At 37.4% G+C, this 13,136-nt stretch overlaps 1 protein-coding gene across 1 annotated transcript in view; it reads left to right on the plus strand.

Moving 5' to 3' along the window:
• Positions 1–12,223, plus strand: part of LOC121238785 (nuclear cap-binding protein subunit 1) — a 32,788-nt gene extending 20,565 nt beyond the window's left edge. Inside the window, exons 10-19 of the mRNA XM_041135811.1 lie at positions 3,003–3,073; positions 3,514–3,598; positions 5,247–5,315; positions 5,443–5,561; positions 7,601–7,739; positions 8,280–8,780; positions 9,432–9,731; positions 10,625–10,803; positions 10,939–11,053; positions 11,823–12,223. Coding sequence (XP_040991745.1) covers positions 3,003–3,073; positions 3,514–3,598; positions 5,247–5,315; positions 5,443–5,561; positions 7,601–7,739; positions 8,280–8,780; positions 9,432–9,731; positions 10,625–10,803; positions 10,939–11,053; positions 11,823–11,927 — 1,683 coding nt within the window. The 3' untranslated portion in view covers positions 11,928–12,223. The remainder of the gene's footprint in view (positions 1–3,002; positions 3,074–3,513; positions 3,599–5,246; positions 5,316–5,442; positions 5,562–7,600; positions 7,740–8,279; positions 8,781–9,431; positions 9,732–10,624; positions 10,804–10,938; positions 11,054–11,822) is intronic.
• Positions 12,224–13,136: the final 913 nt, after the last annotated feature.

Raw genomic sequence — 13,136 nt, forward strand, 5'->3', positions numbered from 1 at the left:
TTATTTTCTCATGGCTCGTATTAGTGGAACATTCTCTTTAGTAGGATTTTCATGACTAGGAATTATCTATTGTTGCAGAAATTTTCAGCTCACTATACTCTACGGGGACCCCTACAGCCCAGCGAGATCGATTGAAGTGGAGGGCTAATAATCATAAGTTATGCACAGTGAAGGCGTATTATAACATCTTGACAACACGAGCATACTCCGTTTCCCTGGAAGAATATTTGGAGGTCTCGTGTGCCTTCTAAAGTAGCTTTTTTTGTTTGGAGTGCCGCCCTTGAGAAGATCTTGACCACGGACAATTTGAAGAAGAGAGGATGTGTAATCATGGATTGGTGCTACATGTGTAAAAAGAATGGAGAATCAGTGGACCATCTCTTACTACACTGTGAGGTAACAAGGGTGTTGTGGGATGAGATCTTTCAAAGGGTTGAGGTTGCTTGGGTTATGCCTATGAGGGTGGTGGATCTGTTGGGTTGTTGGAGGAAGATGCAAGGCTGTCAACAAGTGGCAGCGGTGTGGAAGATGATTCCGTTGTGCATCATGTGGTGTATTTGGACGGAAAGGAATATGCGCTGTTTTGAAGATAAGGAACGCACATTGGCTGAGTTGAAGAATTTTCTGTTCCACACTTTATTGTCTTGGCTTTCAGCTATTGTATTGCAGGGGGACAATGTTCATGATTTCTTGTTCTTAAATTATCGCATGTAGATTGTATTTAGGTGTTCTTCTGTATACATCCCTGTGTACATGGCTATGCCTATTTCATTCATATATATAATATTTATCTCTTACTTATAAAAATAAAATAAAAAATATCAACCCTTTGGTTCTTAAGTTGTTTGATTTTAAAATTATTTTTTTTATAGGTAAAGATGAATCTTTTTTATAAGGGAGACACCTAAGCATGATTAACAACTGATGCAATAAAGTCATGGATAGTCAGTCCATTGAAATCTATCATACTTGACCAATGGAATAAAGTGTTGATCAAGAAAATTCCAAGCTCATCTATTGTCTGATTGCGATCTTCAAAGCTTCTTTCATTTCTTTCGCTGCAAAGATGCCATCATAGGCATATTGGGCTATCTTCCATATTGTTGTGATTTGTGGATTGCATGAAGACCTCTCCAATTTGCTAATAAGGCCAAGCAAACCTCTTGGCATAACCCATCATAGCCCCATTCTTGTAAAGAAATCATTCCATGAGGTCGTGGCTACCTCGCAATGTAGTTGATGGTCAGAGCTCTTCCCTCTCATAATTACACATACAACACCAATCCATCGCAATGATCCGACGTTTTCTTAAATTGGCTATAGCGAGAATCTTCCTTAAGGCAAGCTGTCCATACAAAGAAAGCTGTTTTTGAGGTAGATTAGTCTTCCAAATACTCTTCCAAGGAAATGAACTATTATTTTGCATACCAAGGAACTGATTTGAGGAACAGACTATAAACTTCTCGTTTTTATAAGGGCACAGAATATCTTGTTAGCAAAAGATGCTAACTAGGTCCTTACTATAGCAACCTAAGGAAACGTTGGATCATGGTGTTGGATTGGTGTTACGTGTAAAGAGAATGGGGAATTGGTAGATCACTTGCTTCTACATTGCGAGGTGGCTAGAACCATGTGGAATGATTTTTTTGTGGGATGGATCATGCCTAGAAGGCTGGTGGGTTTCCTTGTAAGTTGAAGTGGTCTCCAAGCAATCCACAAGTGATTGCAATTTGGAAGATAACCCCTATATGTATGTGCTGATGTATTTGGAGGGAGAGAAATGATGGAAGCTTTGAAGGTCGTGAGAGGACAGTGGATGAATTGAAAGCCTTTCTTTTACAACCTTGTTCCTCTGGGTGGGGGCAATAGATTTTAATGGGCTTTAATGCCCATGAATTTCTTTTTTTGGTTGTAAATTTTAGTTAGATATTACACATGTATATGTCCTGTGTACTTGGCTATGCCTATTACTATGAATAAAACTTCTTGATTACCTATCAAAGAAGAAAAGAAATTTTGAGGATCAAGAACGGATGATAGAGAAGCTCAAAACTCTTATTCAACACTTACCACTTGGGCGAACTTGTTTGCATGAGCCTCATGTAACAGGTTCGATTCCCTTTGAGATCAAACTGCTATTTAAGTGGGAGCTCATGGTAGTGGGTTACTGTGCTAGTCTCCCCTAGGGTTTAGGTTCCATGGGTGAGTCTTAAGGGCTCTGTCATGGGATGGTTCTCCCATCATAAAATAAAAACACTTTTCCCTCTCTAGACAGTATTCATAGATTTTAATGGGTTTGCACTCCATGATTATTGTGTATCCATGGAATGAGCCTTTGGCCTTTTTTTAATGAGATGATTATACTTATGAAGAGAATGCAAATGAAGATCGGGTTGTTTTTTTATACCTGTTGGTTTCTGCTGTTTCTGATAATACAACTTTATAAATGAAAGAATGGAGGACTTTGGTTGTCTTAAGGAACTAATCTTGGAACTTGTTTTTTTAAAGTAAATGATTGTATTAATAAGAATGGGCATAGCCCAAGTAGAGAAGAGGGTATACAAGAGGTAACACCTATTTAGGAAGAAGAAATGGAAACAAGAAAATCATGAAGATCAAGGCCATTGAAATCTACAGCTTTGGCCCATAGAAATGAAGTTCTAGCAAAAATGTAATCTAAGCTGCTCTAATGAACGCTTATTGTCTTCAAACGTCCGGTCATTATGCTCTTAGCACCACAGAATACAAATAGGAACCATCTTCCACACATCTGTGATTTGTGGAATACTGCCTAGATTTGTCCAATTGGCCAGAAGCTTAACCACTAGATTTGTGGAATACTGTCAATACTATACTACTTAATATTGAGTTTTAGCATGCCATCATTGAAGTATTTAACTTTTTATTTCTGTAAAATGAAAATTGTCACAGCATTTGAATGGTGATTGATTGATGCTACGATTTTCTGTGCTCTCTCCCTCCCTCCCTCTCTTGAATGACAGGACCTACAACCTATTGATCGGTTCGTTGTGGAGGAGTATCTGCTAGATGTGCTTTTCTTCTTCAATGGCTGGTTTGTAAATCACTAGTGCCAGTTATTTAATGATTTGATTGATTTTCTTATCCTGTATAATGTACCAATCAAAAGAATAAATTAATCAATTACAAAATTTCTATAGCTGAGAGAGATAAGCACAATGTGTCCGGATACCATGGTATGAATGTTGGGACACAGAGAGATTTCTAAAACCTAGAACGTTTCTTTCAATTGGTAGTTTGTTTCAAGCCATTTTCTGTTTGTTTATGCTGCATACTTTTTTGCTCGTAGTTTCAGTTTGTCTAATATCTGGTCTCTAGTTTGATTTGTTTGGTCTATATGAATTATGCTGCTGTTTTTATGCTCCTTAATTTACTTTATTTGGGGGAGCTTAACCTTATCTTCTATATGTATTCTTTTTATTTTGTTATATTGTAATTTTTATTGTCCTTGTATCTTGGTTCATGCAAAGCTAGTCGGAAGGAATGTGCTGCATTCATGGTTGGCCTCCCTGTGCCTTTCAGATATGAGTATCTTATGGCGGAGACAATTTTCTCCCAGGTATGACTTTTGACCTTACCGTCGTATATGCTTTTGATATTTATTTTTGATCGGTAAACAAAATTTTTATTGATCATAAGAGTAGGCAAAAACCCAGGTATACGGGCTCATTCCATTGAAATTGGTTACAATTGACCAATGTGGTAAAGTATTGGAAAATTTCCAATTTCCTAAGCTCTTCCATTGATCTCTCTTGATCTTTGAAGCTTCTATCATTCATTTCCCTCTAAATGCACCTCCATAAGCATATTGAGACCATCGTCCATATTGCTGCAATATGAGAGTTACAATATGAGTTACCCTCAAGGCCACTCCAAGAAGCTAAGAGATCAATCACCCTTCTCGGCATCACCTTTCTGAAAATTTGACGATCATGATGGTCTCCCTAATTATATAAGATTCTCTCCTTTTGTTTCTTTTTCTTTTCTTCTCTTCTCCTTACGTGTATATAGAAGTGATGCTTTCCACAAGCATTTTTTTATAAGTAAGATGAAAATTTTATTGATACGAATTCAGTCGGAGAAGTCCGTGTACACAAGAAGTATACAAAAGAACACCTAAGTACATTCTAGGAACTAGAAATTAAGAACAGAAAATCATGAACACTAGTTCCGTTAAGCACAATGGCTGAAAACTAGAGCAATAAGGTGTGTACAAAAAAGTTCCTAAGTTCCTCCATTTCACACTCCCTATCTTCAAAGCACTGAGCATTTCTTTCCATGTGTCTTACAATGGCTCCACTCTGAGCTACCTAAGCACCGAATACTCCGCCCCTGCTTTGCTCTCGGGACTGCACCAGCACCAATGCCTGCACCAAGGCCTCCCTGTACGAACTATTTTGCGGTTGATTCACTGCTGCCAACGGCCTCAGAAATACCCCTCCATTGTTGCGGCTCACTTTTCCTCCCTCTTTTACAACCTCCCTCAACGCCTCCACCATCCTCCACCCTTACCATTCAGCTCTTCCGGTATGAAGATAAAGTTATGTCTGCCACCGCCACCGTACTCCACTAAGGCCAAGTAGCGACCACGGGCGTTTGAACACTTCTGCGCAATGAAGCTTCTGGTACCCTTCCTTGAAGTGGTGTAAAAATCTTCACCCTTCAAACATTCCTCCAGAGATTTGGCAAACCATTGCACCATGGACATCCCCAGCTTCATCTCTTTCGCTGCCTTCCAGCTCCTCTCAGTTATAAGCAATGCACTTCCATCCTTCGTCAAAGCAAAAGCTTTCGATTCTATCACTAAGTGTTTTAGGAACCCCGTAAACACACTAATCTCGCCTAGAAACTCAACACTCAAATGTAATCTCACCGTAGAACCCCACTAAACATCATCATTGATGGTAGAAATTTAGGGATGAAAAATAACTAACATGGCTGTAACCCAAAACAACTGGACTTTACAAACAAAATTACAAAAATGTGCTTTAAGCTTGCTAAAAGAAAGTGCCAAAAAGCCAGCTTGATGCCCCACCCCCTTTTTTCTTCAGTTTAGTCTTGACTTACAAAAAGAAAAAATTTGAAAAAGGATTTTTATTATGTTTATAATCTGAATTCAATTGTTTGAGTATAGTTTTAGTACTTGCATATAACAGTTTGGTTTTGGAGAATGTGAGACTTATATGATAATTTGTGTCTTCTTGCAGTTACTTTTGCTACCACAACCTCCATTCAGGCCAATGTATTACACCTTGGTTATTATTGACCTCTGTAAGGTACTGCAGAAACTTTATTTTAGTTTAGAATGTTGGAAGGAACCAATGGAAGGTCTAAAGTCTGTTCCAAATGCATTTAAGATTTTGCCGCATTTTTTATTGCCTGACTATGACCTTTTATTCTTAGGCTCTTCCTGGGGCCTTTCCTGCAGTTGTGGCGGGTGCAGTTCGGGCTCTTTTTGAGAAAATAGCTGATTTAGATATGGAATGTCGGACACGACTCATCCTTTGGTTTTCACACCACCTGTAAGTTCGGCTTTCAGACCTTAAGCAATTTAATTTCAGAATGTGGAGTTTATTGATCATTTTTCGTTGCACTGTGAGGTGCCTAGTTTTTTATGGCTTCTATCTTTTGGTTGTTTGGGTTACTTGGGTTATGCCTCTTTCGGTGGTAGATCTTTTGAAGAGTTTGAGAAGGAAATTTTCGTGTTCTCAAAGTGAAGCATTGCAGTCTTGTAGAAGCGGGTCCCATCTTGCTTGTGTTGTATATGGAGAGAGAAATAACTGGAGTTATGAGGATAACAGAAACTCAAAAACTTCTTTTTTCGAGCCCTTTACTATTGGATGATTGCTCACTTTGGTTCTTCTATTTCCAGTTTTCAGGACTTTTTTCTCATTCTAATTCTTATAGGCATTTCTTATGTGTACGCCACGTGTACAAAGGTGACAACTTTTCATCATGTGTATACGTGTGTGTTTATGTAAAATCTGGCACACATCAGTCTTGTACAATTATTGTTTACCATACTAAGTTAGATGTCCATTGCACTAGAATCAAGGAATACTCTTTCTTTTTTCTTCAATAATTTATGTTTGGGACATTTCCAGGTTAAATTTTCATTAAGAGTTCTTGAGACTAATTGCAGACTTGCTTTCATCGATTTGGGATGGTGTGATTGAGAAAATAGAAAAAAGGTTGGCTGGGTGGAAAAGGATCTATTTATCCAAAGGGGGAAGAATTACTTTGATTAGAAGTACGTTGTCCAATCTTCCAACGTATTTTCTTTCCCTTTTTCCTTTGCCCGTAGGGTGGCTAGTAGAATTGAAAGAATCTTCTGTAATTTTTTATGGGGTGGTCTTGGGGATGATAGGAAGCTCCATCTTGTAAGTTGGGATAAAGTCTATTCATCAATTACTTGTGGGGGTTTGGGGATCTGTAATTTGAGGCTTTTTAATAAAGCTCTTCTTGGTAAGTGGCTTTGGAGATATCAATTAGAGAGGGATGCGTTATGGAAAAATATTATCGATGCAAATATGGGAGGGCTTGGGGAGTTGTTGTTCTAATGAAGTTAGAAGTGTTTATGGTTTGGGCTTGTGGAAGTACATACGGAATGGGTGGGGGAATTTGTTAACCACGTTTTGTTTAAGGTTGGAGGAGGAGATAGGATTTGCTTTTGGCATGATCTTTGGTGTGGGGATTTGGCACTCAAGAATGTTTTTCCATCCCTATTGAGAATGGCAAGGGATAAAGACGCCATTGTAGCTGATTCTATATCATTTTCTAATAATATTCCCCAATGGATAATTTGAGAAAGCGTGGTATAATTTGCTTGGACTGGTGTTACTTGTGCAAGAAAGATGGGGAGTCAGTCGATCGTTTGTTTCTGCATTTTGATGTGGCAAAGACTATTTGGGTTAAGATTTTCAGTAGGTCGGGTGTAGCTTGGGTGATGCCCAAGAGAGTGGTGAAGCTATTGGCTTTTTGGAAAGGATATATGGGCAGCCATCATATTGCTGATATTTGGAAGATGATTCCTCTTATGTTTAATGTGGTGTTTATAGCTATAAAGGAAGAAAAATTTTTCTCATCAGCAACTATTCACTACCCCACACCCTATGAAAAAAAAGCTATAGGTGTGGGGTGTGGGGTAGTGAATAGTGGCTGATGCATAACATTCCTCATAAAAGAATAGATGCTGATTTGATGACAAAGAACGTTCATTGGTTGAATTTAGAGAGTTTTTCTCTCTTACTCTTTGCTTTTGGGCGAAAACTCTTGTTCTGAATGGGATATTTTAAATGCTCCTTTTTTAGACTTTGCTAGTCCCTAGTTCATAGCTTGTTTTTAGGTGTTCCCTTTTCTATACTTCCTGTGTACTTGGGTTATGACTATCTACTTGCATTAATAAAATCTCTCATCACTTACTAAAAAATCTATGTTCACATGACTAGAACATAGGCTTTTAGAACTATGTTTGCCTTCCTAATTGATACTCCCATGAAAAAAATGAACACATTCTTGAGTTGGTTTGTGTACATTTTGTGATGGCTTCCTAACCATGCAGGTCAAACTTCCAATTCATCTGGCCATGGGAAGAGTGGGCTTACGTCTTGGACCTTCCAAAATGGGCCCCACAACGTGTGTTTGTCCAGGAAGTTTTGGAGAGAGAAGTCCGTTTGTCATACTGGGACAAAGTGAAACAGGTAATACATCCTGCTGTGGGCTGTTTAAGCATGGTTGTAATTGTTTCCTTTTAGACTCAGCCTCAAGATATGGTGGTCATAAAGTGCCTACAGACGTAAACTTCAATCACTATAATATAGGGCAAGCCTTTTGTATTTTACACTGCGCCCTGTGCGGCCTATGCCTCATCTGATTAGATTTTGACCATTTTATTAATTTCTTAATAAATGCTTGTGTGGACATTTCTCTGGACTATCTTGCATAAATTAATCTCTCTGCACAATCTTTTTAAAAATTGATCAAGTATAAACAGATTGTCTGCAAATTACCAGTTTAGTATGGTAATATTCTGCAGAAATTATTTTTATTGAAAGGAAAATGATAAACTTACAACCCTTTTACAACTGTTTTCTAGAACTCTATTTCAAAGGGAGGGTGGTTATGTATAATTGAAAATTTTTTAATGAAATGATGTAATCACATTGGTTGGCTATAAACACAGTTTGTGTCCATGGTGTCACTTATCTGACATATTTCCTTCATAATTTTTGTTCATTTAGAGCGTTGAGAATGCACCTGGTTTAGAAGAGTTACTTCCCCCAAAGGGTGGACCAAACTTCAGATTCAGTGTGGATGGTGATACAGAAAGAACTGAACAACATGCACTTTCTGCGGATCTTAGTAACATGGTGAAAGGAAGGGCTGCTGCCCGTGAAATAATTTCATGGATTGAAGAAAGTTTGTTTCCACTTCATGGTCTGGAAGTAACTCTCAAAGTGGTTCTGCAAACTTTTCTTGACATTGGATCTAAAAGTTTTACTCATTTGATCACTGTCTTGGAAAGATATGGCCAAGTAATAGCAAATATATGTCCTGATCAAGATAAGCAAGTCATGCTTATAGCTGAGGTGGGTTATTACTGGAAGAATAATGCACAAATGGCAGCTATAGCAATTGATAGGATGATGGGATACCGGCTTATATCTAATTTAGCTATTGTGAGATGGGTCTTCTCTCCAGAAAATATTGAGCAATTTCATACGTCTGATCATCCTTGGGAGGTACGTTAGAATTTCTGTAGACTTTTGTTTCCATTAACTTGATGCTTTACATATATTTATTGAGTAGAAAAATCTCTTCAAAATAACTTCTACAAAAGCCCCCCCAAAAAAAACTCAAAAAAATTATATTTAAACAACTTTTCAATTCTACCTCACTTTTCACCAACCCAATACAGATCATATCTTAACAGATTTTTATTCAAACAATTCTCAAAACTTTTGACAAAACCTTACAAAAACTACATTCTCAATACTTTTCTAAAACATTCTCAAAACATTCTCGACATATCCTAACCCAAACATACATATATAACTTGCCCTAATACCCTGTAGATAATCCAATTATGCTATTTCTTGCCGGGTTTCTTGTCAACAAATTCTCATTTTCATGTCTGATTGTTCCATCTGAGTTGATATTTGCCTTATGACTGATCTATGTGCATAAAATATACAGAGAATCTAAATTCTCAACTTGATTTGCCTCTCTAAAAATGCAGAAACCCCTTCCCCCAAATCTCTTAAAACTAGAAAGTTTTGTTCAAACAAAACTGCTTTAGACATGGTCCCCCCTACTGTAGAGTAATACTTGTATCTTAAGTTACCTAAAACTCTTGTTTTATAGACTTGTCTTTTTTGTTCTGCTGTTTACAGGTTCTAAGAAATACTGTTAGCAAGACATATAACCGTATCTCTGATCTTAGGAAAGAGATATCGTCTCTTCAGAATGGTATTGTATCAACTGAAGAAGCTGCAACAAAGGCAAAAACCGAGTTAGAAGCTGCCGAAGCAAAGCTTACACTTGTGGATGGTGAACCTGTTCTTGGTGAAAATCCTGTGAGGTTGACTCGATTGAAATTGCGTGCTGAAAAGGCAAAAGAGGAAGAGGTGTCAATACGTGAGTCTTTGGAGGCAAAGGAGGCTCTTCTTGCTCGGGCCCTTGATGAAAATGAGGTATTTGAGTATTTATCTTCTCCCACCACAACACCCCCCACCCCCCCCCCCCCCCCCCCCCCCCCCCCCCCCCCCCCCCCCCCCCCCCCCCCCCCCCCCCCCCCGCGGGAGACGCACACCTTTAATTTGTTATTGTTATTTTCACTTATTCACTTGATGAAGCACGTATTATTATCTGGAATTAGGTGCTATAATTAAAGAAATTGTGGAAGCTGGAAGAAGATTTTGATTGATTATATATTGGTGGCTAAAAGCAGGCATTCTTTGCTCATGCTTTTGAATGATTGTGTGAAAATGGTTCCTTTCATTATTGTTAGACAATGATTTTGCTTCCTGCCACTGCTTGAGTGACATGAGGAACATAATTCTGATTCTTTCAATTCCAGTCTCCAATCATTTTTTTTTTTTTGATAAGTATTCCAGTCTCCAATCATCTTGACCTGTCGGTGCAACATTGGCTAAACAATGGTTTTTATGTTCAGTTCAGACCCTTTCCTTTTCTTTTCTTTTTTTCTCTTTGCCTTGGCATGGAAAATGGGCCAGAAATACACGCTTTTTATTGGAGATTTGTGCTCAGCATGCATGTTGGTTGAGCTTACTGCTGCTTGGCTTCTGTTAAATTATTTATCCTACGGCATATCTGAGTCATCATTTGTTGCTTCCTAAATGGAAGTGTCATTGACAACAGCTTACAACATTAAACAATCTTTCAAGCTTCAATGGCATGGCTAGAAAATACATACTGGTCGCTGCCTCTTGATTTGTGGTCACCAGCAAGGTGTAGTGGGGTTGAATTATGAGAATAATGCTGAAAATCTCGGAATAGAATTTTTTTGTTTCCATTCCTAATTCAGCACTGCCTCACACTTATTTGCTTATACAATGATTTGCAGGCATTGTTCCTTGCTTTGTACAAAAACTTCTCTAATGTATTGATGGAACGCCTGCCTGATGCATCTAGAGCTGGAACACTGTCGGAATTAAAGTCTGTTCATGCAGATTCAATGTCGGTTGACCTTGAAGAATCATCAGCAATGGAGGTGGACAATGAGAATGAAAGACAACAAAAAAGGTTTCCCTCCCCCAACCAACCCAAATAATAATAATAATAACAATTAAGGAAAAAAAAAACTATCTTTTGATGACTTCTTATCTAATGATATTCATGTGGAACTATACATTATCACTGTTGTCTTATTTTTGGCAGTCAATCAAATGGTGGAAGGACTAGTAGTGATGGCTATAACATAGGTGAAAAAGAGCAGTGGTGTTTGTCGACTTTGGGCTATGTCAAGGCCTTCTCGAGACAATATGCCTCTGAGGTAAATAAAGTTTCTGGCATTCCTGTTAGCTTCTTTCTTTCTTGATGAGTGTGTCAGAGTTTCCTATTCCCACTTTTTCTGTTCTCATTTTCTTAACTCACACAGATGCAACACATTTCAGCTAATGGAGTTGCATATGTTCGTTATTGCTACATTATGGCATATATATTAGGGTTAAACTATGTTCGGGTGCCACTCAATCAAGATTCATTGGGTCACCCATTTTCACATATGGTGATCTGAACCCCAAGGTGTTGGCCCAAGTGGTGAAGGCCTTGGTTTTAGGATATCACTCCCTTCAAGGTCCAAGCTTCAACACCTCATGGGTGCAAACAATCCTTTGGGGCCACATCCTCTAGTGAAAAGCCAGCGATTTAACCAGTTTCGTGTAGGAAAACTTCCGAGAGTGCGGTGCACGGGACATGAGTTTACTTTGCAGGGGTGGGTCTGAGGGGCCCTGCCTTGAAGAGGGTCCCCGGCATATAAAAAAAAAAAAACATATGGTGATCTGTTTTGAAAATCTTAAGTATCCACTAGATTAAGGAGTTCGTATAGAAGAGATGAAGGTATAACTAATGATTGGGTGGCCCGCCATCAACATTCATTGGAATAGTGGGAGATAATATATAGATTCAAAATCTTTTAAAATAAATATATAACCCATAAATAGATATTATCTGAATTCTTCATGAATTATTAAAGTTGTTTCCTTTATAACACTTTTTTTTTTTTTTTTTCTTTTTGTTGACACTTAATTGTTGGCGGGCAGATATGGCTGTACATCGAGAAGTTGGATGTGGAGGTATTAACCGAGAATGTGCATCCTCTCTTTCGAAAAGCCGTTTATTGCGGACTTCGTCGGCCAATCAATTAGATGTGATGTGAAGTGATGTGATTTATTGCATAGGGAAGCAAATCGGAATGAGTTGATACGTTGCTGGAGACTACTTCGCTTTTATTAATGCTCTAACATCTCATCTAGCTGAGGCAGATTTCTTAGGCAAAACCTTTAATACTTTTTTTTGGTGGCTTGTTATATGTTTAGTTTACAAACCAGAACGTAGTATTCAAAGCAACTTTGATTAGAATTAATGCGGATGTGTATATTATGATTCATTTGTGCAACTATTGAATCGTCTGCTTCCTTGTGTTAGGAAGGAATACTTACTATGTTTGATGGGGCCATATGAATGAATATCTTTCAATCAAATTCCATCCATTCCGACTATAATAGGTAAAAAAACTCTTTTTTGTTTTTTGGGCAGGGAAATTAGGCATCTTATATGAGAGAAAGGAGCCTTGACTTGTACATTCTATTGGCAATGAAAGGGAAAGGAGTAAAAAATCAACAAACTCTTTCTGCCAAATCAAAACAAAAATGGGTGGTCCTCTGGTTGAAGAAAAATATGATCAAGTTCTTAGAATCCGAGTTAACATCTGAACTTAATCTCTTCATTAAATGTGGATGAAGTTCATGAAAGATGTAAGAACTAGTGAAGTCTAGGGAAGTGAGTTTGGGCATCACTACTTTTTTTTTTTTGGGTCTTGATCTAAAAGTGCCAAACTTGTAGAGCATTGGCCAATAGATCTTCAAACTTTGGCTAGGCATGAGTAAAATCATCTACATTGGACTAGCCAAATCACTAAAACTTAACATATGAGTTACCGTAAATTAAGATACCTAGTCATTTTTGGCTAGATACTATTCACTCACCAAAGTAATATTTTAATCATTTCCAACAACCATTATATTATCTAATTATTTTAAAGTCTATATTATCCATTTCAATTTTGATAAATAATTCGTTATTTTCTACCTTATTCTATTTCATTAATAATAATTAAATTGTGAAATTAAAATTAAATTATTAATTAATATATAATTCTATTTTCTACATTACTTTAAGTAAAAATTTTAAATTATTAATTAATATGTGAAGTGTATTTACAAAATATTACAAAAAAAAATTGTAAAATATTATTAAAATATATAATATTATATTATTATTTTAACTTTAAAATGACTAATCCAATATGGATTCACCTAGTTAAAGGTTAATGCTATAGCCAAAATTTGGACTCT

Source organism: Juglans microcarpa x Juglans regia, chromosome 7D, assembly GCF_004785595.1.
Source record: "Juglans microcarpa x Juglans regia isolate MS1-56 chromosome 7D, Jm3101_v1.0, whole genome shotgun sequence".
NCBI classification, from domain to species: Eukaryota; Viridiplantae; Streptophyta; class Magnoliopsida; order Fagales; family Juglandaceae; genus Juglans; species Juglans microcarpa x Juglans regia.